Below are 27249 nucleotides of genomic sequence, written 5' to 3'. Positions count from 1 at the left end.
TAACAGCCAGCAGGTCCTAACAGCCAAATTGGCAGAAGGTCATAACAGCCTGGAGGCCAGCAGGTCGTAACAGCAAGAGGGGTAGTAGGTCATAACATCCAGAGAGGCAGCTGGTCATAAAAGCAAGAATGGTAGTAGGTTGTAACAGCCAAAGGGGTAGCAGGTTATAACAGCCAGAAGGGTAGTAGATCGTAACAGCCATAGGGGTAATAGATCATAACAACAAGAGGGTCAGTAGGTCGTAACAGTCAAAGAGTCAGCAGGTCATAACAGCAAAGGGGCAGTAGGTCGTAACAGCCAGGGGCCAACAGGTCATAACAGTAGGAGGGGTAGTAGGTCGTAACTGTCAGAGGGGCAGCAGGTTGTAACAGCCAGAGGGGCAGCAGATCATATCAGCCAGAGGATCTCCACTAAACACTAAAGATGCTGGTCGTGAAGTGGGGAATGTGTTTTTTTACTTTCGTTGGGATATCCTACATTTTCTAGTTTCTTCTATATACATAAATAAATGACATCACAGGATCTGAAAAATGAAAAAAAATTCTTTATTGAGCAGACGAGGGCCTGACCGGGTGATGGTGGTGATGGTGCTGACCGGGTGACGGTGCTGACCGGGTGACGGTGCTGACTGGGTGATGGTGGTGACGGTGCTGACCGGGTGACGGTGCTGACCGGGTGATGGTGGTGATGGTGCTGACCTGGTGACGGTGCTGACCGGGTGATGGTGCTGGCCGGGTGACGGTCCATCTGGGCGATGTGTAACGTGGGTGTTCTGTGTCAGGAGGGCGACGCACAGCACCGGTTACTACATGAGGCAATGGTAATATCCACGCTCCCCATCATCTACACGGCACCATCAGTCCCGGGCTCACAGGCTCCACCACATGGTCCTACAGCATCAGGGGAACGGGACTTCTGGAGGGCGGTTAAAGCTGGCGTCCAGGAAGATGGTGAGGGTCCCCAGAGTGGTGAAAATGATGAAAGTCCAGAGAAAGAGGCGGTCGACCACCATGGCGACGTACTGCCAGTCCTCCTTCAGCTGCCGCAGGAAAGAGCAAAACCGGCAGAAAATGATCATCACACCCAGTAAAGGGGCGTACAACAGTGTCAAGATGACAAACGGACCATACTACTACTACTACTCCTCCTGGCAGAGCTCTACAGGACTATACTACTACTACTACTCCTCCTGGCAGAGCTCTACAGGACTATACTACTACTACTACTCCTCCTGGCAGAGCTCTACAGGTATATAATACTATTACTCCTCCTGGCAGAGCTCTACAGGACTATACTACTATTACTCCTCCTGGCCGAGCTCTACAGGTATATACTACTATTACTCCTCCTGGCAGAGCTCTACAGGACTATACTACTACTACTCCTCCTGGCAGAGCTCTACAGGTATATAATACTATTACTCCTCCTGGCAGAGCTCTACAGGACTATACTACTACTATTACTACTCCTAGAAGTGCTCTACAAAACTACACTGTGTCCAGAATTATTAGGCAAGTTTTATTTTAGAGGATTTTTTTATTATTGATCAACAACTATGTTCTCAATCAGCCCAAAAGACTAAATAAAAATAAATATCAAAGCTTAATATTTTTGGCAGTTGGAGTGGGTTTTTTTAGATTTGGCTTCTTAGGAGGATATCTGTTTAGGATCAACATTGCGTGCAGCAGCCACCACAGCCTCCAGACTCCACAGCCTCCAGACTCCACAGCCTCCACACACTGCTCCCAGAGGTGCACTGTTTTCCCTCCCTGTAGATCTCACATTTTATGAGGGACCACAGGTTCTCTATGGGGTTCAGATCAGGGGAACAAGGGGCCCATGTCATTATGTTTTCATCTTTTAGACCTTTACTGGCCGGCCACGCTGTGGAGTAGTTGGATGCATGTGATGGAGCATTGTCCTGCAGGAAAATCATGTTTTTCTTGAACGATAGTGACTTCTTCCTGTACCACTGCTTGAAGAAGTTGTCTTCCAGAAACTGGCAGTAGATCTGGGAGTTGAGCTTCCTCCATCCTCAACCCGAAAAGCTCCCACAAGTTGCTCTTTGCTGACCCCAGCCCATACCAGTCCCCACCTCCACCTTGCTGGCGTCTGAGTCGGAGTGGAGCTCTCTTTACTGACCCAGCCTCTGGCCCATCCATCTGCCCATCAAGAGTCACTCTCATTTCATCCATAAAACCTGTGAAGAATCAGTCTTCAGATATTTCTTGGCCCAGTCTTGAGGTTTTATCTTCTGTTTCTTGGTCAGAGGTGGTGGTTTTCGGCCTTCCTTACCTTGGCCTGTCCATGAGTATGGCACACCTTGTGCTTTTTGATACTCCAGTAACGTTGCAGCTCTGAAATATGGCCAAACTGGTGGCAAATGGCATCTTGGCAGCTTCACGCTTGATTTTCCTCAATTCATGGGCAGTTATTTTGCCCCTTTTTTGCCCAGCACGCTTCTTGTGACCCTGTTGGCTATTTGCCATGAAACGCTTGATTGTTCGGTGATCACGCTTCAAAAGTTTGGCAATTTCAAGACTGCTGCGTCCCTCTGCAAGACATTGCACAATATGGACTTTTCAGAGCCCGTCACATCTCTCTTCTGACCCATTTTGCCAAAGGAAAAGAAGTTGCCTAATAATTGCGCCCCCCTTATATAGGGTGTTGTGTCATTACACCGCACCCCTCCTCATTACAGAGATGACATCACCTGAGTTACTTCATTGGTAGTTGGCTCTCAGCCTATACAGCTCGGAGTAGGACGACATGTATAACAAGTGTCATGTGATCACAATGCTCATCTGCCTAATAATTCTGCACACAGTGTATACTACCATTACCCCTCCTGGCAGTGCTTTAAAGGACTATACTACTATTACTCCTCCTGGCAGAGCTCTACAGGACTATACTACTACTATTCCTCCTGGCAGAGCTCTACAGGACTATACTACTATTACTCCTCCTGGCAGAGCTCTACAGGACTATACTACTATTACTCCTCCTGGCAGAGCTCTACAGGACTATACTACTATTACTCCTCCTGGCAGAGCTCTACAGGACTATACTACTACTACTCCTCCTGGCAGAGCTCTATACAACTTTACTATTATTATTACTCCTCTTTGTATATATATTCCTCTTGCTCCTCCAGCTCTCACCTTGTCCCTCCGCTCTGGTCAGTGCCCGGCAGTATTACTGGGCAGTGAGGGTTGTGATTGGTACTCACAGCATCATAGTCCTCCTGTTCCTGCAGTTGCTGCGCGAGATACCGGATGGCGCTGACTGCCGACTGCAGATCCGGAGGGAGCGCAAGACCGACACTGGGGCCATCCAAGAACCACTTCATGTCTCTGGAGAAGGTGTCCGCCTGGTATCTGTGTGGACAGAGGACAGCAGAGATCAGCCCTATCCTCCTGAGATCAGCCCCATCCCCCCGAGATCAGCCCCATCCCCCCGAGATCAGCCCCATCCCCCCGAGATCAGCAGCATCCCCCAATGATGAACCCCATCCCCCCGAGATCAGCCCCATCCCCCCGAGATCAGCCCCATCCCCCAATGATCAGACCCATCCCCCAATGATCAGCCCCATCCCACAATGATCAGCCCCATCCCCCAATGATCAGCCCCATCCCCCCGAGATCAGCCCCATCCCTCCGAGATCAGCCACATCCCCCCGAGATAAGCCCCATCCCCCCGAGATCAGCCCCATCCCCCTGAGATCAGCAGTGTCACAACCAGCCGGTTGTTGGTCTCACAAGATCCACCCGCTGTTCACCAATTTGTCACGATCAGACAGCGCTCTAGCGCCTCCCTTGTCGGCAGGTCAATTTTGGTACTGACGTACAATAAGAAAATGAGGCTGCTGAGCTACTAATGCCAAATATTGAAGGTCTGTCAGCATGGGTAATGTATATATCACCGATTCCCGCTAATGGAATATATATACATAGCACTGGACCTTTATTCGTAGCACCCCAATAATTCTACATATCAATAATTTCGCCTCCACCACTGAACCTTTACAGGTAGCCCGGACAAATGTTACAGATAGCAAAAGGCTCTTCGGGTTTGGATTCGTATATAGAGGAGGAACGAGATATTATATTTTATATATTTAATCCGGAAATAGGCAGTGTTTATAAAATATACAAGATGTTACAAAGGGAGAACAATACAAATACAGTGTAGACAATTACATAAAAATAAAAGGGATAAACATGAAACTTACTAAACTCGTGCCATAGATGTGACGTCCGAATTTATGGAGGGAGGGTCCAGTAGAAGATGGTAGACAAACGGGCAGCACCACAGCTTAACTGTGCCCTCCTGAACTGACAAAAGCCAAACATGGGTTTCTGACTTTTATGCCCTCAGGTCGCCCTCCCATCTGGGACCTCATTTTATGATATGTTGTGGGCTGTGCCGAGGGGTTAAAAAAAGTTTGTAATTCTATTTTTTTGCATATCGTCCCTGGGCCGCACAGGTGAGAGATATTAGCATCATATTTTATATCTCAATATCAAATCCTCCAGGCTGTGCGCGCGCCCAAAAAATGTGATCATACAGACTGATCTCTGGGCGATGGGGCTGAGCTCTGGGCGATGGGGCTGATCTCTGGGCGATGGGGCTGATCTCTGGGCGATGGGGCTGATCTCTAGGAGATGGGGCTGATCTCTAGGAGATGGGGCTGATCTCTAGGAGATGGGGCTGATCTCTGTGCGATGGGGCTGATCTCTAGGAGATGGGGCTGATCTCTAGGAGATGGGGCTGATTTCTGGGCGATGGGGCTGATTTCTGGGTGATGGGGCTGATCTCTAGGAGATGGAGCTGATCTCTGGGCAATGGGGTTGATTTCTGGGTGATGGGGCTGATCACTGGGAGATGGGGCTGATCTCTAGGAGATGGAGCTGATCTCTGGGCAATGGGGTTGATTTCTGGGTGATGGGGCTGATCACTGGGAGATGGGGCTGATCTCTAGGAGATGGGGCTCATCACTGGGTGTTGACGACCCTATCTGATCGGCCTGAGAGTTTTGGTATTTACGACCAGGGGGGGATGGAGCAGCTGGGGGCAAATCTGTGCACACAAAAACGTTCCTTTGTTCTCTTCAGTAGAAAAGCTATTAGCACAGTTTCTAGGTGCCACGTTAATGCTAGAAAATGAAGATCATGTTGTCAGAATCCCAGTGAAGCGCTGAGCGCAGCGCACCGTGTAACGCAGCGCACCGTGTAACGCAGCGCACCGTGTAACGCAGCGCACCGTGTAACGCAGCGCACCGTGTAACGCAGCGCACCGTGTAATGCAGCGCACCGTGTAACGCAGCGCACCGTGTAATGCAGCGCACCGTGTAACGCAGCGCACCGTGTAATGCAGCGCACCGTGTAACGCAGCGCACCGTGTAATGCAGCGCACCGTGTAACGCAGCGCACCGTGTAACGCAGCGCACCGTGTAACGCAGCGCACCGTTTGGCTTTCTTGGCGATCCTGCTAGATGCCTTGTGTTTGGTATCTATGCGAATGAAAAATCAAGATATAAAATATGTTCACCAAAGAGAAAGGGAAAAGAAAAGATAAAGCGCAGGATGTAAATGTAGATAAGTCGCAGGTGAATGGTATATTTCATGCACTCACATTTAGCGAGCCGTGTCAACTTATCCATCCTTCAGGACCTCAGATCTCAGTGGAGACTTTCTCCTTCCCAAGCGGGGTCTTCTGCAGACTCCTGGGGGCTGTTCTGTAACTAGCCCCAGCTACCATAGGATAATAGCAATGACGAATCCATCATACAGGCTGTGTGCACTCACAAACACTCCATAATACAGGCTGTGTGCACTCACAAACACTCCATCATACAGGCTGTGTGCACTCACAAACACTCCATCATACAGGCTGTGTGCGCTCACAAACACTCCATCATACAGGCTGTGTGCGCTCACAAACACTCCATCATACAGGCTGTGTGCGCTCACAAACACTCCATCATACAGGCTGTGTGCGCTCACAAACAATCCATCATACAGGCTGTGTGCGCTCACAAACACTCCATCATACAGGCTGTGTGCGCTCACAAACACTCCATCATACAGGCTGTGTGCGCTCACAAACACTCCATCATACAGGCTGTGTGCGCTCACAAACACTCCATCATACAGGCTGTGTGCGCTCACAAACAATCCATCATACAGGCTGTGTGCGCTCACAAACAATCCATCATACAGGCTGTGTGCACTCACAAACACTCCATCATACAGGCTGTGTGCGCTCACAAACACTCCATCATACAGGCTGTGTGCGCTCACAAACACTCCATCATACAGGCTGTGTGCGCTCACAAACACTCCATCATACAGGCTGTGTGCGCTCACAAACACTCCATCATACAGGCTGTGTGCGCTCACAAACACTCCATAATACAGGCTGTGTGCGCTCACAAACACTCCATCATACAGGCTGTGTGCACTCACAAACACTCCATCATACAGGCTGTGTGCGCTCACAAACACTCCATCATAGAGGCTGTGTGCGCTCACAAACACTCCATCATAGAGGCTGTGTGCACTCACAAACACTCCATCATACAGGCTGTGTGCGCTCACAAACACTCCATCATACAGGCTGTGTGCGCTCACAAACACTCCATCATACAGGCTGTGTGCGCTCACAAACACTCCATCATACAGGCTGTGTGCGCTCACAAACACTCCATCATACAGGCTGTGTGCGCTCACAAACACTCCATCATACAGGCTGTGTGCGCTCACAAACACTCCATCATACAGGCTGTGTGCGCTCACAAACACTCCATCATACAGGCTGTGTGCGCTCACAAACACTCCATCATACAGGCTGTGTGCACTCACAAACACTCCATCATACAGGCTGTGTGCGCTCACAAACACTCCATCATACAGGCTGTGTGCGCTCACAAACACTCCATCATACAGGCTGTGTGCACTCACAAACACTCCATCATACAGGCTGTGTGCGATCACAAACACTCCATCATACAGGCTGTGTGCACTCAAAAACACTCCATCATACAGGCTGTGTGCACTCACAAACACTCCATCATACAGGCTGTGTGCGCTCACAAACACTCCATCATACAGGCTGTGTGCGCTCACAAACACTCCATCATACAGGCTGTGTGCGCTCACAAACACTCCATCATACAGGCTGTGTGCGCTCACAAACACTCCATCATACAGGCTGTGTGCGCTCACAAACACTCCATCATACAGGCTGTGTGCGCTCACAAACACTCCATCATACAGGCTGTGTGCACTCACAAACACTCCATCATACAGTCTGTGTGCGCTCACAAACACTCCATCATACAGTCTGTGTGCGCTCACAAACACTCCATCATACAGGCTGTGTGCGCTCACAAACACTCCATCATACAGGCTGTGTGCGCTCACAAACACTCCATCATACAGGCTGTGTGCGCTCACAAACACTCCATCATACAGGCTGTGTGCGATCACAAACACTCCATCATACAGGCTGTGTGCGCTCACAAACAATCCATCATACAGGCTGTGTGTGCTCACAAACACTCCATCATACAGGCTGTGTGCGCTCACAAACACTCCATCATACAGGCTGTGTGCGATCACAAACACTCCATCATACAGGCTGTGTGCGCTCACAAACAATCCATCATACAGGCTGTGTGCGCTCACAAACACTCCATCATACAGGCTGTGTGCGCTCACAAACAATCCATCATACAGGCTGTGTGCGCTCACAAACACTCCATCATACAGGCTGTGTGCACTCACAAACACTCCATCATACAGGCTGTGTGCACTCACAAACACTCCATCATACAGGCTGTGTGCTCTCACAAACACTCCATCATACAGGCTGTGTGCGCTCACAAACACTCCATCATACAGTCTGTGTGCGCTCACAAACACTCCATCATACAGGCTGTGTGCGCTCACAAACACTCCATCATACAGGCTGTGTGCACTCACAAACACTCCATCATACAGGCTGTGTGCGCTCACAAACACTCCATCATACAGGCTGTGTGCGCTCACAAACACTCCATCATACAGGCTGTGTGCGCTCACAAACACTCCATCATACAGGCTGTGTGCGCTCACAAACACTCCATAATACAGGCTGTGTGCGCTCACAAACACTCCATCATACAGGCTGTGTGTGCTCACAAACACTCCATCCTCCAGGCTGTGTGCGCTCACAAACACTCCATAATACAGGCTGTGTGCGCTCACAAACACTCCATAATACAGGCTGTGTGCGCTCACAAACACTCCATAATACAGGCTGTGTGCGCTCACAAACACTCCATCATACAGGCTGTGTGCGCTCACAAACACTCCATCATACAGGCTGTGTGCGCTCACAAACACTCCATCATACAGGCTGTGTGCGCTCACAAACACTCCATAATACAGGCTGTGTGCGCTCACAAACACTCCATCATACAGGCTGTGTGCGCTCACAAACACTCCATAATACAGGCTGTGTGCGCTCACAAACACTCCATCATACAGGCTGTGTGCGCTCACAAACACTCCATCATACAGGCTGTGTGCACTCACAAACACTCCATCATACAGACTGTGTGCGCTCACAAACACTCCATAATACAGGCTGTGTGCGCTCACAAGCACTCCATCATACAGGCTGTGTGCGCTCACAAACACTCCATCATACAGGCTGTGTGCGCTCACAAACACTCCATCATACAGGCTGTGTGCGCTCACAAACACTCCATCATACAGGCTGTGTGCGCTCACAAACAATCCATCATACAGGCTGTGTGCGCTCACAAACACTCCATCATACAGGCTGTGTGCGCTCACAAACACTCCATCATACAGGCTGTGTGCGCTCACAAACACTCCATCATACAGGCTGTGTGCGCTCACAAACACTCCATCATACAGGCTGTGTGCGCTCACAAACACTCCATCATACAGGCTGTGTGCGCTCACAAACACTCCATCATACAGGCTGTGTGCGCTCACAAACACTCCATCATACAGGCTGTGTGCGCTCACAAACACTCCATAATACAGGCTGTGTGCGCTCACAAACACTCCATCATACAGGCTGTGTGCACTCACAAACACTCCATCATACAGGCTGTGTGCGCTCACAAACACTCCATCATAGAGGCTGTGTGCGCTCACAAACACTCCATCATACAGGCTGTGTGCACTCACAAACACTCCATCATACAGGCTGTGTGCGCTCACAAACACTCCATCATACAGGCTGTGTGCGCTCACAAACACTCCATCATACAGGCTGTGTGCGCTCACAAACACTCCATCATACAGGCTGTGTGCGCTCACAAACACTCCATCATACAGGCTGTGTGCGCTCACAAACACTCCATCATACAGGCTGTGTGCGCTCACAAACACTCCATCATACAGGCTGTGTGCGCTCACAAACACTCCATCATACAGGCTGTGTGCGCTCACAAACACTCCATAATACAGGCTGTGTGCGCTCACAAACACTCCATCATACAGGCTGTGTGCACTCACAAACACTCCATCATACAGGCTGTGTGCGCTCACAAACACTCCATCATAGAGGCTGTGTGCGCTCACAAACACTCCATCATACAGGCTGTGTGCACTCACAAACACTCCATCATACAGGCTGTGTGCGCTCACAAACACTCCATCATACAGGCTGTGTGCGCTCACAAACACTCCATCATACAGGCTGTGTGCGCTCACAAACACTCCATCATACAGGCTGTGTGCGCTCACAAACACTCCATCATACAGGCTGTGTGCGCTCACAAACACTCCATCATACAGGCTGTGTGCGCTCACAAACACTCCATCATACAGGCTGTGTGCGCTCACAAACACTCCATCATACAGGCTGTGTGCGCTCACAAACACTCCATCATACAGGCTGTGTGCACTCACAAACACTCCATCATACAGGCTGTGTGCGCTCACAAACACTCCATCATACAGGCTGTGTGCGCTCACAAACACTCCATCATACAGGCTGTGTGCACTCACAAACACTCCATCATACAGGCTGTGTGCGATCACAAACACTCCATCATACAGGCTGTGTGCGCTCACAAACACTCCATCATACAGGCTGTGTGCGCTCACAAGCACTCCATCATAGAGGCTGTGTGCGCTCACAAACACTCCATCATACAGGCTGTGTGCACTCAAAAACACTCCATCATACAGGCTGTGTGCACTCACAAACACTCCATCATACAGGCTGTGTGCGCTCACAAACACTCCATCATACAGGCTGTGTGCGCTCACAAACACTCCATCATACAGGCTGTGTGCGCTCACAAACACTCCATCATACAGGCTGTGTGCGCTCACAAACACTCCATCATACAGGCTGTGTGCGCTCACAAACACTCCATCATACAGGCTGTGTGCGCTCACAAACACTCCATCATACAGGCTGTGTGCACTCACAAACACTCCATCATACAGTCTGTGTGCGCTCACAAACACTCCATCATACAGGCTGTGTGCGCTCACAAACACTCCATCATACAGGCTGTGTGCGCTCACAAACACTCCATCATACAGGCTGTGTGCGCTCACAAACACTCCATCATACAGGCTGTGTGCGCTCACAAACACTCCATCATACAGGCTGTGTGCGATCACAAACACTCCATCATACAGGCTGTGTGCGCTCACAAACAATCCATCATACAGGCTGTGTGTGCTCACAAACACTCCATCATACAGGCTGTGTGCGCTCACAAACACTCCATCATACAGGCTGTGTGCGATCACAAACACTCCATCATACAGGCTGTGTGCGCTCACAAACAATCCATCATACAGGCTGTGTGCGCTCACAAACACTCCATCATACAGGCTGTGTGCGCTCACAAACAATCCATCATACAGGCTGTGTGCGCTCACAAACACTCCATCATACAGGCTGTGTGCACTCACAAACACTCCATCATACAGGCTGTGTGCACTCACAAACACTCCATCATACAGGCTGTGTGCTCTCACAAACACTCCATCATACAGGCTGTGTGCGCTCACAAACACTCCATCATACAGTCTGTGTGCGCTCACAAACACTCCATCATACAGGCTGTGTGCGCTCACAAACACTCCATCATACAGGCTGTGTGCACTCACAAACACTCCATCATACAGGCTGTGTGCGCTCACAAACACTCCATCATACAGGCTGTGTGCGCTCACAAACACTCCATCATACAGGCTGTGTGCGCTCACAAACACTCCATCATACAGGCTGTGTGCGCTCACAAACACTCCATAATACAGGCTGTGTGCGCTCACAAACACTCCATCATACAGGCTGTGTGTGCTCACAAACACTCCATCCTCCAGGCTGTGTGCGCTCACAAACACTCCATAATACAGGCTGTGTGCGCTCACAAACACTCCATAATACAGGCTGTGTGCGCTCACAAACACTCCATCATACAGGCTGTGTGCGCTCACAAACACTCCATCATACAGGCTGTGTGCACTCACAAACACTCCATCATACAGACTGTGTGCGCTCACAAACACTCCATAATACAGGCTGTGTGCTCTCACAAGCACTCCATCATACAGGCTGTGTGCGCTCACAAACACTCCATCATACAGGCTGTGTGCGCTCACAAACACTCCATCATACAGGCTGTGTGCGCTCACAAACACTCCATAATACAGGCTGTGTGCGCTCACAAACACTCCATCATACAGGCTGTGTGCGCTCACAAACACTCCATCATACAGGCTGTGTGCGCTCACAAACACTCCATCATACAGGCTGTGTGCGCTCACAAACACTCCATAATACAGGCTGTGTGCGCTCACAAACACTCCATCATACAGGCTGTGTGCGCTCACAAACACTCATAATACAGGCTGTGTGCGCTCACAAACACTCCATCATACAGGCTGTGTGCGCTCACAAACACCATCATACAGGCTGTGTGCACTCACAAACACTCCATCATACAGACTGTGTGCGCTCACAAACACTCCATAATACAGGCTGTGTGCGCTCACAAGCACTCCATCATACAGGCTGTGTGCGCTCACAAACACTCCATCATACAGGCTGTGTGCGCTCACAAACACTCCATCATACAGGCTGTGTGCGCTCACAAACACTCCATCATACAGGCTGTGTGCGCTCACAAACACTCCATAATACAGGCTGTGTGCGCTCACAAACACTCCATAATACAGGCTGTGTGCGCTCACAAACACTCCATCATACAGGCTGTGTGCGCTCACAAACACTCCATCATACAGGCTGTGTGCACTCACAAACACTCCATCATACAGGCTGTGTGCACTCACAAACACTCCATCATACAGGCTGTGTGCGCTCACAAACAATCCATCATACAGGCTGTGTGCGCTCACAAACACTCCATCATACAGGCTGTGTGCGCTCACAAACACTCCATCATACAGGCTGTGTGCGCTCACAAACACTCCATCATACAGGCTGTGTGCACTCACAAACACTCCATCATACAGGCTGTGTGCGCTCACAAACACTCCATCATACAGGCTGTGTGCGCTCACAAACACTCCATAATACAGGCTGTGTGCGCTCACAAACACTCCATAATACAGGCTGTGTGCGCTCACAAACACTCCATCATACAGGCTGTGTGCGCTCACAAACACTCCATCATACAGGCTGTGTGCGCTCACAAACACTCCATCATACAGGCTGTGTGCGCTCACAAACACTCCATCATACAGGCTGTGTGCACTCACAAACACTCCATCATACAGGCTGTGTGCTCTTACAAACACCCCATCATACAGGCTGTGTGCGCTCACAAACACTCCATCATACAGGCTGTGTGCGCTCACAAACACTCCATCATACAGGCTGTGTGCGCTCACAAACACTCCATCATACAGGCTGTGTGCGCTCACAAACACTCCATCATACAGGCTGTGTGCGCTCACAAACACTCCATCATACAGGCTGTGTGCGCTCACAAACACTCCATCATACAGGCTGTGTGCACTCACAAACACTCCATCATACAGTCTGTGTGCGCTCACAAACACTCCATCATACAGGCTGTGTGCGCTCACAAACACTCCATCATACAGGCTGTGTGCGCTCACAAACACTCCATCATACAGGCTGTGTGCGCTCACAAACACTCCATCATACAGGCTGTGTGCGCTCACAAACACTCCATCATACAGGCTGTGTGCGATCACAAACACTCCATCATACAGGCTGTGTGCGCTCACAAACAATCCATCATACAGGCTGTGTGTGCTCACAAACACTCCATCATACAGGCTGTGTGCGCTCACAAACACTCCATCATACAGGCTGTGTGCGATCACAAACACTCCATCATACAGGCTGTGTGCGCTCACAAACAATCCATCATACAGGCTGTGTGCGCTCACAAACACTCCATCATACAGGCTGTGTGCGCTCACAAACAATCCATCATACAGGCTGTGTGCGCTCACAAACACTCCATCATACAGGCTGTGTGCGCTCACAAACACTCCATCATACAGGCTGTGTGCACTCACAAACACTCCATCATACAGGCTGTGTGCGCTCACAAACAATCCATCATACAGGCTGTGTGCGCTCACAAACACTCCATCATACAGGCTGTGTGCGCTCACAAACACTCCATCATACAGGCTGTGTGCGCTCACAAACACTCCATAATACAGGCTGTGTGCGCTCACAAACACTCCATCATACAGGCTGTGTGTGCTCACAAACACTCCATCCTCCAGGCTGTGTGCGCTCACAAACACTCCATAATACAGGCTGTGTGCGCTCACAAACACTCCATAATACAGGCTGTGTGCGCTCACAAACACTCCATCATACAGGCTGTGTGCGCTCACAAACACTCCATCATACAGGCTGTGTGCACTCACAAACACTCCATCATACAGACTGTGTGCGCTCACAAACACTCCATAATACAGGCTGTGTGCGCTCACAAGCACTCCATCATACAGGCTGTGTGCGCTCACAAACACTCCATCATACAGGCTGTGTGCGCTCACAAACACTCCATCATACAGGCTGTGTGCGCTCACAAACACTCCATAATACAGGCTGTGTGCGCTCACAAACACTCCATCATACAGGCTGTGTGCGCTCACAAACACTCCATCATACAGGCTGTGTGCGCTCACAAACACTCCATCATACAGGCTGTGTGCGCTCACAAACACTCCATAATACAGGCTGTGTGCGCTCACAAACACTCCATCATACAGGCTGTGTGCGCTCACAAACACTCCATAATACAGGCTGTGTGCGCTCACAAACACTCCATCATACAGGCTGTGTGCGCTCACAAACACTCCATCATACAGGCTGTGTGCACTCACAAACACTCCATCATACAGACTGTGTGCGCTCACAAACACTCCATAATACAGGCTGTGTGCGCTCACAAGCACTCCATCATACAGGCTGTGTGCGCTCACAAACACTCCATCATACAGGCTGTGTGCGCTCACAAACACTCCATCATACAGGCTGTGTGCGCTCACAAACACTCCATCATACAGGCTGTGTGCGCTCACAAACACTCCATAATACAGGCTGTGTGCGCTCACAAACACTCCATCATACAGGCTGTGTGCGCTCACAAACACTCCATCATACAGGCTGTGTGCGCTCACAAACACTCCATCATACAGGCTGTGTGCACTCACAAACACTCCATCATACAGGCTGTGTGCGCTCACAAACAATCCATCATACAGGCTGTGTGCGCTCACAAACACTCCATCATACAGGCTGTGTGCGCTCACAAACACTCCATCATACAGGCTGTGTGCGCTCACAAACACTCCATCATACAGGCTGTGTGCACTCACAAACACTCCATCATACAGGCTGTGTGCGCTCACAAACACTCCATCATACAGGCTGTGTGCGCTCACAAACACTCCATAATACAGGCTGTGTGCGCTCACAAACACTCCATAATACAGGCTGTGTGCGCTCACAAACACTCCATCATACAGGCTGTGTGCGCTCACAAACACTCCATCATACAGGCTGTGTGCGCTCACAAACACTCCATCATACAGGCTGTGTGCGCTCACAAACACTCCATCATACAGGCTGTGTGCACTCACAAACACTCCATCATACAGGCTGTGTGCTCTTACAAACACCCCATCATACAGGCTGTGTGCGCTCACAAACACTCCATCATACAGGCTGTGTGCGCTCACAAACACTCCATCATACAGGCTGTGTGCACTCACAAACACTCCATCATACAGGCTGTGTGCGCTCACAAACACTCCATCATACAGGCTGTGTGCGCTCACAAACACTCCATCATACAGGCTGTGTGCGCTCACAAACACTCCATCCTCCAGGCTGTGTGCGCTCACAAACAATCCATCATACAGGCTGTATGCGCTCACAAACACTCCATCATACAGGCTGTGTGCGCTCACAAATACTCCATCATACAGGCTGTATGCGCTCACAAACACTCCATCATACAGGCTGTGTGCACTCACAAACACTCCATCATACAGGCTGTGTGCGCTCACAAACAATCCATCATACAGGCTGTGTGCGCTTACAAACACTCCATCATACAGGCTGTGTGCACTCACAAACACTCCATCATACAGGCTGTGTGCGCTCACAAACACTCCATCATACAGGCTGTGTGCGCTCACAAACACTCCATCATACAGGCTGTGTGCGCTCACAAACACTCCATCATACAGGCTGTGTGCGCTCACAAACACTCCATCATACAGGCTGTGTGCGCTCACAAACAATCCATCCTCCAGGCTGTGTGCGCTCACAAACACTCCATCATACAGGCTGTGTGCGCTCACAAACAATCCATCATACAGGCTGTGTGCACTCACAAACACTCCATCATACAGGCTGTGTGCGCTCACAAACACTCCATCATACAGGCTGTGTGCGCTCACAAACAATCCATCATACAGGCTGTGTGCACTCACAAACACTCCATCATACAGGCTGTGTGCGTTTACAAACACTCCATCATACAGGCTGTGTGCACTCACAAACACTCCATCATACAGGCTGTGTGCGCTCACAAACACTCCATCATACAGGCTGTGTGCGCTCACAAACACTCCATCATACAGGCTGTGTGCGCTCACAAACACTCCATCATACAGGCTGTGTGCGCTCACAAACAATCCATCATACAGGCTGTGTGCACTCACAAACACTCCATCATACAGGCTGTGTGCGCTTACAAACACTCCATCATACAGGCTGTGTGCACTCACAAACACCCCATCATACAGGCTGTGTGCGCTCACAAACACTCCATCATACAGGCTGTGTGCGCTCACAAACACTCCATCATACAGGCTGTGTGCGCTCACAAACACTCCATCATACAGGCTGTGTGCGCTCACAAACAATCCATCCTCCAGGCTGTGTGCGCTCACAAACAATCCATCCTCCAGGCTGTGTGCGCTCACAAACAATCCATCATACAGGCTGTGTGCGCTCACAAACACTCCATCATACAGGCTGTGTGCGCTCACAAACACTCCATCATACAGGCTGTGTGCGCTCACAAACACTCCATCATACAGGCTGTGTGCGCTCACAAACACTCCATCATACAGGCTGTGTGCGCTCACAAACACTCCATCATACAGGCTGTGTGCACTCACAAACACTCCATCATACAGGCTGTGTGCGCTCACAAACACTCCATCCTACAGGCTGTGTGCACTCACAAACACTCCATCCTCCAGGCTGTGTGCACTCACAAACACTCCATCATACAGGCTGTGTGCGCTCACAAACACTCCATCATACAGGCTGTGTGCGCTCACAAACACTCCATCATACAGGCTGTGTGCGCTCACAAACACTCCATCATTCAGGCTGTGTGCGCTCACAAACAATCCATCATACAGGCTGTGTGCGCTCCCAAACAATCCATCATACAGGCTGTGTGCGCTCACAAACACTCCATCATACAGGCTGTGTGCGCTCACAAACACTCCATCATACAGGCTGTGTGCGCTTACAAACACTCCATCATACAGGCTGTGTGCGCTCACAAACACTCCATCATACAGGCTGTGTGCGCTCACAAACACTCCATCATACAGGCTGTGTGCGCTCACAAACACTCCATCATACAGGCTGTGTGCGCTCACAAACACTCCATCATACAGGCTGTGTGCACTCACAAACACTCCATCCTCCAGGCTGTGTGCGCTCACAAACACTCCATCATACAGGCTGTGTGCGCTCACAAGCACTCCATCATACAGGCTGTGTGCGCTCACAAGCACTCCATCATACAGGCTGTGTGCGCTCACAAGCACTCCATCATACAGGCTGTGTGCGCTCACAAACACTCCATCATACAGGCTGTGTGCGCTCACAAACACTCCATCATACAGGCTGTGTGCGCTCACAAACACTCCATCATACAGGCTGTGTGCGCTCACAAACACTCCATAATACAGGCTGTGTGCGCTCACAAACACTCCATCATACAGGCTGTGTGCGCTCACAAACACTCCATCATACAGGCTGTGTGCACTCACAAACACTCCATCATACAGGCTGTGTGCACTCACAAACACTCCATCATACAGGCTGTGTGCACTCACAAACACTCCATCATACAGGCTGTGTGCTCTCACAAACACTCCATCATACAGGCTGTGTGCGCTCACAAACACTCCATCATACAGGCTGTGTGCGCTCACAAACACTCCATCATACAGGCTGTGTGCACTCACAAACACTCCATCATACAGGCTGTGTGCGCTCACAAACACTCCATCATACAGGCTGTGTGCACTCACAAACACTCCATCATACAGGCTGTGTGCGCTCACAAACACTCCATCATACAGGCTGTGTGCACTCACAAACACTCCATCATACAGGCTGTGTGCGCTCACAAACACTCCATCATACAGGTTGTGTGCGCTCACAAACACTCCATCATACAGGTTGTGTGCACTCACAAACACTCCATCATACAGGCTGTGTGCGCTCACAAACACTCCATCATACAGGCTGTGTGCACTCACAAACACTCCATCATACAGGCTGTGTGCGCTCACAAACACTCCATCATACAGGCTGTGTGCGCTCACAAACACTCCATCATACAGGCTGTGTGCGCTCACAAACACTCCATCATACAGGCTGTGTGCGCTCACAAACACTCCATCATACAGGCTGTGTGCGCTCACAAACACTCCATCATACAGGCTGTGTGCGCTCACAAACAATCCATCATACAGGCTGTGTGCGCTCACAAACACTCCATCATACAGGCTGTGTGCGCTCACAAACACTCCATCATACAGGCTGTGTGCGCTCACAAACACTCCATCATACAGGCTGTGTGCGCTCACAAACACTCCATCATACAGGCTGTGTGCGCTCACAAACACTCCATCATACAGGCTGTGTGCGCTCACAAACACTCCATCATACAGGCTGTGTGCGCTCACAAACAATCCATCATACAGGCTGTGTGCGCTCACAAGCACTCCATCATACAGGCTGTGTGCGCTCACAAACACTCCATCATACAGGCTGTGTGCGCTCACAAACACTCCATCATACAGGCTGTGTGCGCTCACAAACAATCCATCATACAGGCTGTGTGCGCTCACAAACACTCCATCATACAGGCTGTGTACACTCACAAACCCTCCATCATACAGGCTGTGTGCACTCACAAACACTCCATCATACAGGCTGTGTGCGCTCACAAACACTCCATCATACAGGCTGTGTGCGCTCACAAACACTCCATCATACAGGCTGTGTGCGCTCACAAACACTCCATCATACAGGCTGTGTGCACTCACAAACACTCCATCATACAGGCTGTGTGCGCTCACAAACACTCCATCATACAGGCTGTGTGCACTCACAAACACTCCATCATACAGGCTGTGTGCGCTCACAAACACTCCATCATACAGGCTGTGTGCGCTCACAAACACTCCATCATACAGGCTGTGTGCGCTCACAAACACTCCATCATACAGGCTGTGTGCACTCACAAACACTCCATCATACAGGTTGTGTGCGCTCACAAACACTCCATCATACAGGCTGTGTGCACTCACAAACACTCCATCATACAGGCTGTGTGCGCTCACAAACACTCCATCATACAGGCTGTGTGCACTCACAAACACTCCATCATACAGGCTGTGTGCGCTCACAAACACTCCATCATACAGGCTGTGTGCACTCACAAACACTCCATCATACAGGCTGTGTGCGCTCACAAACACTCCATCATACAGGTTGTGTGCGCTCACAAACACTCCATCATACAGGTTGTGTGCACTCACAAACACTCCGTCATACAGGCTGTGTGCGCTCACAAACACTCCATCATACAGGCTGTGTGCGCTCACAAACACTCCATCATACAGGTTGTGTGCGCTCACAAACACTCCATCATACAGGTTGTGTGCGCTCACAAACACTCCATCATACAGGCTGTGTGCGCTCACAAACACTCCATCATACAGGCTGTGTGCACTCACAAACACTCCATCATACAGGCTGTGTGCTCTCACAAACACTCCATCATACAGTCTGTGTGCGCTCACAAACACTCCATCATACAGGTTGTGTGCGCTCACAAACACTCCATCATACAGGCTGTGTGCGCTCACAAACACTCCATCATACAGGCTGTGTGCGCTCACAAACAATCCATCATACAGGCTGTGTGCGCTCACAAACACTCCATCATACAGGCTGTGTGCGCTCACAAACACTCCATCATACAGGCTGTGTGCGCTCACAAGCACTCCATCATACAGGCTGTGTGCGCTCACAAACACTCCATCATACAAGCTGTGTGCGCTCACAAACACTCCATCATACAGGCTGTGTGCGCTCACAAACAATCCATCATACAGGCTGTGTGCGCTCACAAACACTCCATCATACAGGCTGTGTACACTCACAAACCCTCCATCATACAGGCTGTGTGCACTCACAAACACTCCATCATACAGGCTGTGTGCGCTCACAAACACTCCATCATACAGGCTGTGTGCGCTCACAAACACTCCATCATACAGGCTGTGTGCGCTCACAAACACTCCATCATACAGGCTGTGTGCACTCACAAACACTCCATCATACAGGCTGTGTGCTCTCACAAACACTCCATCATACAGTCTGTGTGCGCTCACAAACACTCCATCATACAGGTTGTGTGCGCTCACAAACACTCCATCATACAGGCTGTGTGCGCTCACAAACACTCCATCATACAGGCTGTGTGCGCTCACAAACAATCCATCATACAGGCTGTGTGCGCTCACAAACACTCCATCATACAGGCTGTGTGCGCTCACAAACAATCCATCATACAGGCTGTGTGCGCTCACAAACACTCCATCATACAGGCTGTGTGCGCTCACAAACACTCCATCATACAGGCTGTGTGCGCTCACAAGCACTCCATCATACAGGCTGTGTGCGCTCACAAACACTCCATCATACAAGCTGTGTGCGCTCACAAACACTCCATCATACAGGCTGTGTGCGCTCACAAACAATCCATCATACAGGCTGTGTGCGCTCACAAACACTCCATCATACAGGCTGTGTACACTCACAAACCCTCCATCATACAGGCTGTGTGCACTCACAAACACTCCATCATACAGGCTGTGTGCACTCACAAACACTCCATCATACAGGCTGTGTGCACTCACAAACACTCCATCATACAGGCTGTGTGCGCTCACAAACAATCCATCATACAGGCTGTGTGCACTCACAAACACTCCATCATACAGTCTGTGTGCGCTCACAAACACTCCATCATACAGGTTGTGTGCGCTCACAAACACTCCATCATACAGGCTGTGTGCGCTCACAAACACTCCATCATACAGGCTGTGTGCGCTCACAAACAATCCATCATACAGGCTGTGTGCACTCACATACAATCCATCATACAGGCTGTGTGCGCTCACAAACACTCCATCATACAGGCTGTGTGCGCTCACAAACACTCCATCATACAGGCTGTGTGCGCTCACAAACAATCCATCATACAGGCTGTGTGCGCTCACAAACACTCCATCATACAGGCTGTGTACACTCACAAACCCTCCATCATACAGGCTGTGTGTGCTCACAAACACTCCATCATACAGGCTGTGTGCGCTCACAAACAATCCATCATACAGGCTGTGTGCGCTCACAAACACTCCATCATACAGGCTGTGTGCGCTCACAAACAATCCATCATACAGGCTGTGTGCGCTCACAAACAATCCATCATACAGGCTGTGTGCGCTCACAAACAATCCATCATACAGGCTGTGTGCGCTCACAAACACTCCATCATACAGGCTGTGTGCGCTCACAAACAATCCATCATACAGGCTGTGTGCGCTCACAAACAATCCATCATACAGGCTGTGTGCGCTCACAAACACTCCATCATACAGGCTGTGTGCGCTCACAAACACTCCATCATACAGGCTGTGTGCGCTCACAAACACTCCATAATACAGGCTGTGTGCGCTCACAAACAATCCATCATACAGGCTGTGTGCGCTCACAAACACTCCATCATACAGGCTGTGTGCGCTCACAAACAATCCATCATACAGGCTGTGTGCGCTCACAAACAATCCATCATACAGGCTGTGTGCGCTCACAAACACTCCATCATACAGGCTGTGTGCGCTCACAAACACTCCATCATACAGGCTGTGTGCGCTCACAAACACTCCATAATACAGGCTGTGTGCGCTCACAAACACTCCATCATACAGGCTGTATGCGCTCACAAACAATCCATCATACAGGCTGTGTGCGCTCACAAACACTCCATCATACAGGCTGTGTGCGCTCACAAACACTCCATCATACAGGCTGTGTGCGCTCACAAACACTCCATCATACAGGCTGTGTGCACTCACAAACACTCCATCATACAGGCTGTGTGCGCTCACGAACACTCCATCATACAGGCTGTGTGCGCTCACAAACACTCCATCATACAGGCTGTGTGCGCTCACAAACACTCCATCATACAGGCTGTGTGCGCTCACAAACACTCCATCATACAGGCTGTGTGCGCTCACAAACAATCCATCATACAGGCTGTGTGCTCTCACAAACAATCCATCATACAGGCTGTGTGCGCTCACAAACACTCCATCATACAGGCTGTGTGCGCTCACAAACACTCCATCATACAGGCTGTGTGCGCTCACAAACACTCCATCATACAGGCTGTGTGCGCTCACAAACACTCCATCATACAGGCTGTGTGCGCTTACAAACACTCCATCATACAGGCTGTGTGCGCTTACAAACACTCCATCATACAGGCTGTGTGCGCTCACAAACACTCCATCATACAGTCTGTGTGCGCTCACAAACACTCCATCATACAGTCTGTGTGCGCTCACAAACACTCCATCATACAGGCTGTGTGCGCTTACAAACACTCCATCATACAGGCTGTGTGCGCTCACAAACACTCCATCATACAGGCTGTGTGCGCTCACAAACACTCCATCATACAGGCTGTGTGCGCTCACAAACACTCCATCATACAGGCTGTGTGCGCTCACAAACAATCCATCATACAGGCTGTGTGCGCTCACAAACACTCCATCATACAGGCTGTGTGCGCTCACAAACACTCCATCATACAGGCTGTGTGCGCTCACAAACACTCCATCATACAGGCTGTGTGCGCTCACAAACACTCCATCATACAGGCTGTGTGCGCTCACAAACACTCCATCATACAGGCTGTGTGCGCTCACAAACACTCCATCATACAGGCTGTGTGCGCTCACAAACACTCCATCATACAGGCTGTGTGCGCTCACAAACACTCCATCATACAGGCTGTGTGCACTCACAAACACTCCATCATACAGGCTGTGTGCGCTCACAAACACTCCATCATACAGGCTGTGTGCGCTCACAAACACTCCATCATACAGGCTGTGTGCACTCACAAACACTCCATCATACAGGCTGTGTGCGCTCACAAACACTCCATCATACAGGCTGTGTGCGCTTACAAACACTCCATCATACAGGCTGTGTGCGCTTACAAACACTCCATCATACAGGCTGTGTGCGCTCACAAACACTCCATCATACAGTCTGTGTGCGCTCACAAACACTCCATCATACAGGCTGTGTGCGCTTACAAACACTCCATCATACAGGCTGTGTGCGCTCACAAACACTCCATCATACAGGCTGTGTGTGCTCACAAACACTCCATCATACAGTCTGTGTGCGCTCACAAACACTCCATCATACAGGCTGTGTGCGCTCACAAACACTCCATCATACAGGCTGTGTGCGCTCACAAACACTCCATCATACAGGCTGTGTGTGCTCACAAACACTCCATCATACAGGCTGTGTGCGCTCACAAACAATCCATCATACAGGCTGTGTGCGCTCACAAACAGTCCATCATACAGGCTGTGTGCGCTCACAAACACTCCATCATACAGGCTGTGTGCGCTCACAAACACTCCATCATACAGACTGTGTGCGCTCACAAACACTCCATCATACAGGCTGTGTGCGCTCACAAACACTCCATCATACAGACTGTGTGCACTCACAAACACTCCATCATACAGGCTGTGTGCGCTCACAAACAATCCATCATACAGGCTGTGTGCGCTCACAAACAGTCCATCATACAGGCTGTGTGCGCTCACAAACACTCCATCATACAGGCTGTGTGCGCTCACAAACACTCCATCATACAGGCTGTGTGCGCTCACAAACACTCCATCATACAGGCTGTGTGCGCTCACAAACAATCCATCATACAGGCTGTGTGCACTCACAAACACTCCATCATACAGGCTGTGTGCGCTCACAAACACTCCATCATACAGGCTGTGTGCGCTCACAAACACTCCATCATACAGACTGTGTGCGCTCACAAACACTCCATCATACAGGCTGTGTGCGCTCACAAACACTCCATCATACAGACTGTGTGCGCTCACAAACACTCCATCATACAGGCTGTGTGCGCTCACAAACACTCCATCATACAGACTGTGTGCGCTCACAAACACTCCATCATACAGGCTGTGTGCGCTCACAAACACTCCATCATACAGACTGTGTGCGCTCACAAACACTCCATCATACAGACTGTGTGCGCTCACAAACACTCCATCATACAGGCTGTGTGCGCTCACAAACCCTCCATCATACAGGCTGTGTGCGCTCACAAACACTCCATCATACAGGCTGTGTGCACTCACAAACAATCCATCATACAGGCTGTGTGCGCTCACAAACACTCCATCATACAGACTGTGTGTGCTCATGACCACTGAGGAAGGATTCTCCGGTCGTGATGGTTAGTATACCCAACTTAACCTAAAATAACACACCGACTGCATGCGACTTGGTTAAACAAATTGGCCACAGCAGCCTTTATTACCTATTATTAACATACTAACACAAGGGGGCGCCGTCCAACTGGCGACCCCAAACACACAATAATAGGTAACACATAATAAACAAAAACATGAAAACCTTATGTAGGCCCGATCCAGAAACCAATTCCTACGCCAATATCCCTGGCCGCAACACTCCGACCCAGAGATGAGGTATTAATCACCCCACGGATTAATACCCCCAAACTTTGCAGAACCCCGTGCCTGCAATTTACCGGAACCCGGAGACACCATACCCAGACAGTGCCTCTCGGTCCAGCTACCAATCCCTTACAACCGCTTCTGGACCAGACCTACCCCCGCTGCTGCGACAAACATACATCCCTTTCAACATTGGTTTTTTTTTGTTTTTTTTTTTAATATTACCTTTCCCTTTTTTTTTTGAACATAGCTAAAAACAAAACGCCTTCACAAACCACAAAGGGAGGGTGGGCGGGAATCTGTCGCCGTCCGGAGTCAAAAGGGGAGGTAAGACCCCTCCCCATTACTTATATACTTCCCCCCCCCCTCCCCTATAGGGACCCTTTCTCCACCAATCCCCTATATCCTCCCATAATGCCCTATTTCAACTTTATTAACCCCCTCACTCCCTTCCTTCCCTCTGGTCATGTCGCCCCTCCCCCCTATGGGGTCCATGGCTTTCTTGACCACTGAGGAAGGATTCTCCGGTCGTGATGGTTAGTATACCCAACTTAACCTAAAATAACACACCGACTGCATGCGACTTGGTTTAACAAATTGGCCACAGCAGCCTTTATTACCTATTATTAACATACTAACACAAGGGGGCGCCGTCCAACTGGCGACCCCAAACACACAATAATAGGTAACACATAATAAACAAAACATGAAAACCTTATGTAGGCCCGATCCAGAAACCAATTCCTACGCCAATATCCCTGGCCGCAACACTCCGACCCAGAGATGAGGTATTAATCACCCCACGGATTAATACCCCCAAACTTTGCAGAACCCCGTGCCTGCAATTTACCGGAACCCGGAGACACCATACCCAGACAGTGCCTCTCGGTCCAGCTACCAATCCCTTACAACCGCTTCTGGACCAGACCTACCCCCACCACAGGACAGGACACGTGACACCTTACGTGGCCTGGACCCGCCACACACCCAAGGCTTGCTCCACGCCATCAGGCAAACCCAGGGCCCATAAATCGGAACCAATATCATTAAGGTGAACCCCATCACTCCTCCTAAACTGCCACTTCGGCGACTCCAGGTCCACGTGCCTCACCACAACACCGCCATTTTTCCGCACAAAACGCGCAACCACCCTGTTCACTTGAGCCCGGGCGCGGTCAAGCTTTTCCACCGACCGGGCCCCCCTCCACCATAATCTGGCCACAATATCCGACCACACCACTATCAAGCCCGGATACCGTGTCCATAAACGCAAAAAGGTCCATCTTAGTGTCCCTGATCAGATCGCGGGATGCCCGCGAACCCAGGTCATTCCCCCCCACGTGCAACACTAACACGTTCGGAGGTCTGACCATCCTGTAATAATATTCGAACTCCGGCACGACCCTGCTCCATTCCATGCCACGCACTCCAATCCACTTGACCGACGCCAGCGAACCGTCCACACCCAACTGCCGACCATTTTGGACGAGCGTCAGCCCAACGGGCCCCCCCCAGAAAAACGACAGAGTGCCACAAAACCCAGATCAGACACACTCCCATGATAAAAGAAACAACTTTAACAAACAACAGCGCCATTCCAAATTGCCCAAGGAACAACAACCCCCAACAGCAACACAAACAAAAACTCCAACCGAAACCTCAATGAGATAACAACTGTGGGCGCACATAACCCCGAAAACGATAGGACTCCCACCGACCAATCCGTCTCACCACGTAATCTCCAAGGCCCCAACGAGAAGCCTCCATCGCTGCCCTGATCCCAAAGGAATGAGCCCCGTAATCCTCTGGGCTCTCCCCCGCCCAGCGCAGACAACTCCTCAGCACTGCTACAAAACTGGTAACGAGACAACCAAGCCCAGTCTTCGTGACACAACAGCGGGCCCGGAAGACCGCCCCGCCATCCACAAACGTACTCACCACCTGCACCGGGCACAACTCATCCCCTCGCACCGCATACAACACTACCAACATGCCTCGACCCATCTGTTCCATTTTGGACCGCCGGAGCCGACACTCCACTCTCTGTCCCACTACCGACACACCCTCGGATAGCAATAACCGCCCCCATTAACCCTAGAAGGGCTCACCAACTCCCCAATCCAAAAAAAACCCCGGAAAAGCTAACACAAAAGCGGCTTCAAACAGTACCGTCTCATATGCTGAGACACAAAGAACCCGCAAACCATCCACCAATCGCCGTAACAAGTCCAACGAAATGGGACGCCTAGCGTCCCGCACCTTTACCCCTTTCTGAAAACCCTTCAAGGCCTGCCGCACGCGGAAATCCCGCGAAACGTCTTGCTCACCCCTAACCTTTAACCAGAAGGCCACTGCCCCACAGCCGATGCTGACCTCCCAGCCTTAAAATCCTCACTCACCAATGCCAAGAGCGCCAATAAATAATCCCCTCGCCCGTTGCCAACATCGCTCCCAGCACTGCCTGCCACTCAACCCACACTTTTGCATAACGGCACCAAGACACCTCGGTTACAGAATTTCTAATCAAACCCGCAATCACTTCCTCACCAGGCTCCCCAAGTCCTCTGGACACACCGCTCCAATCTCGTCCGCC

The 27249-nt window shown here is 50.3% G+C and overlaps 1 protein-coding gene across 1 annotated transcript in view; it reads right to left on the bottom strand.

The window, feature by feature from the left end:
* Window positions 1–511: 511 nt before the first annotated feature.
* Window positions 512–27249, bottom strand: part of CHRNB1 (cholinergic receptor nicotinic beta 1 subunit) — a 149660-nt gene continuing 122922 nt past the window's right edge. The window contains exons 10-11 of the mRNA XM_075331918.1: window positions 3230–3377; window positions 512–1039 (exon numbers count right to left, since the gene is read on the bottom strand). Coding sequence (XP_075188033.1) covers window positions 899–1039; window positions 3230–3377 — 289 coding nt within the window. The 3' untranslated portion in view covers window positions 512–898. The remainder of the gene's footprint in view (window positions 1040–3229; window positions 3378–27249) is intronic.

This window comes from Anomaloglossus baeobatrachus, unplaced genomic scaffold (genome assembly GCF_048569485.1).
Source record: "Anomaloglossus baeobatrachus isolate aAnoBae1 unplaced genomic scaffold, aAnoBae1.hap1 Scaffold_105, whole genome shotgun sequence".
In the NCBI taxonomy this organism is placed as follows: Eukaryota; Metazoa; Chordata; class Amphibia; order Anura; family Aromobatidae; genus Anomaloglossus; species Anomaloglossus baeobatrachus.
This window is presented reverse-complemented; position numbering and strand designations above follow the sequence as displayed.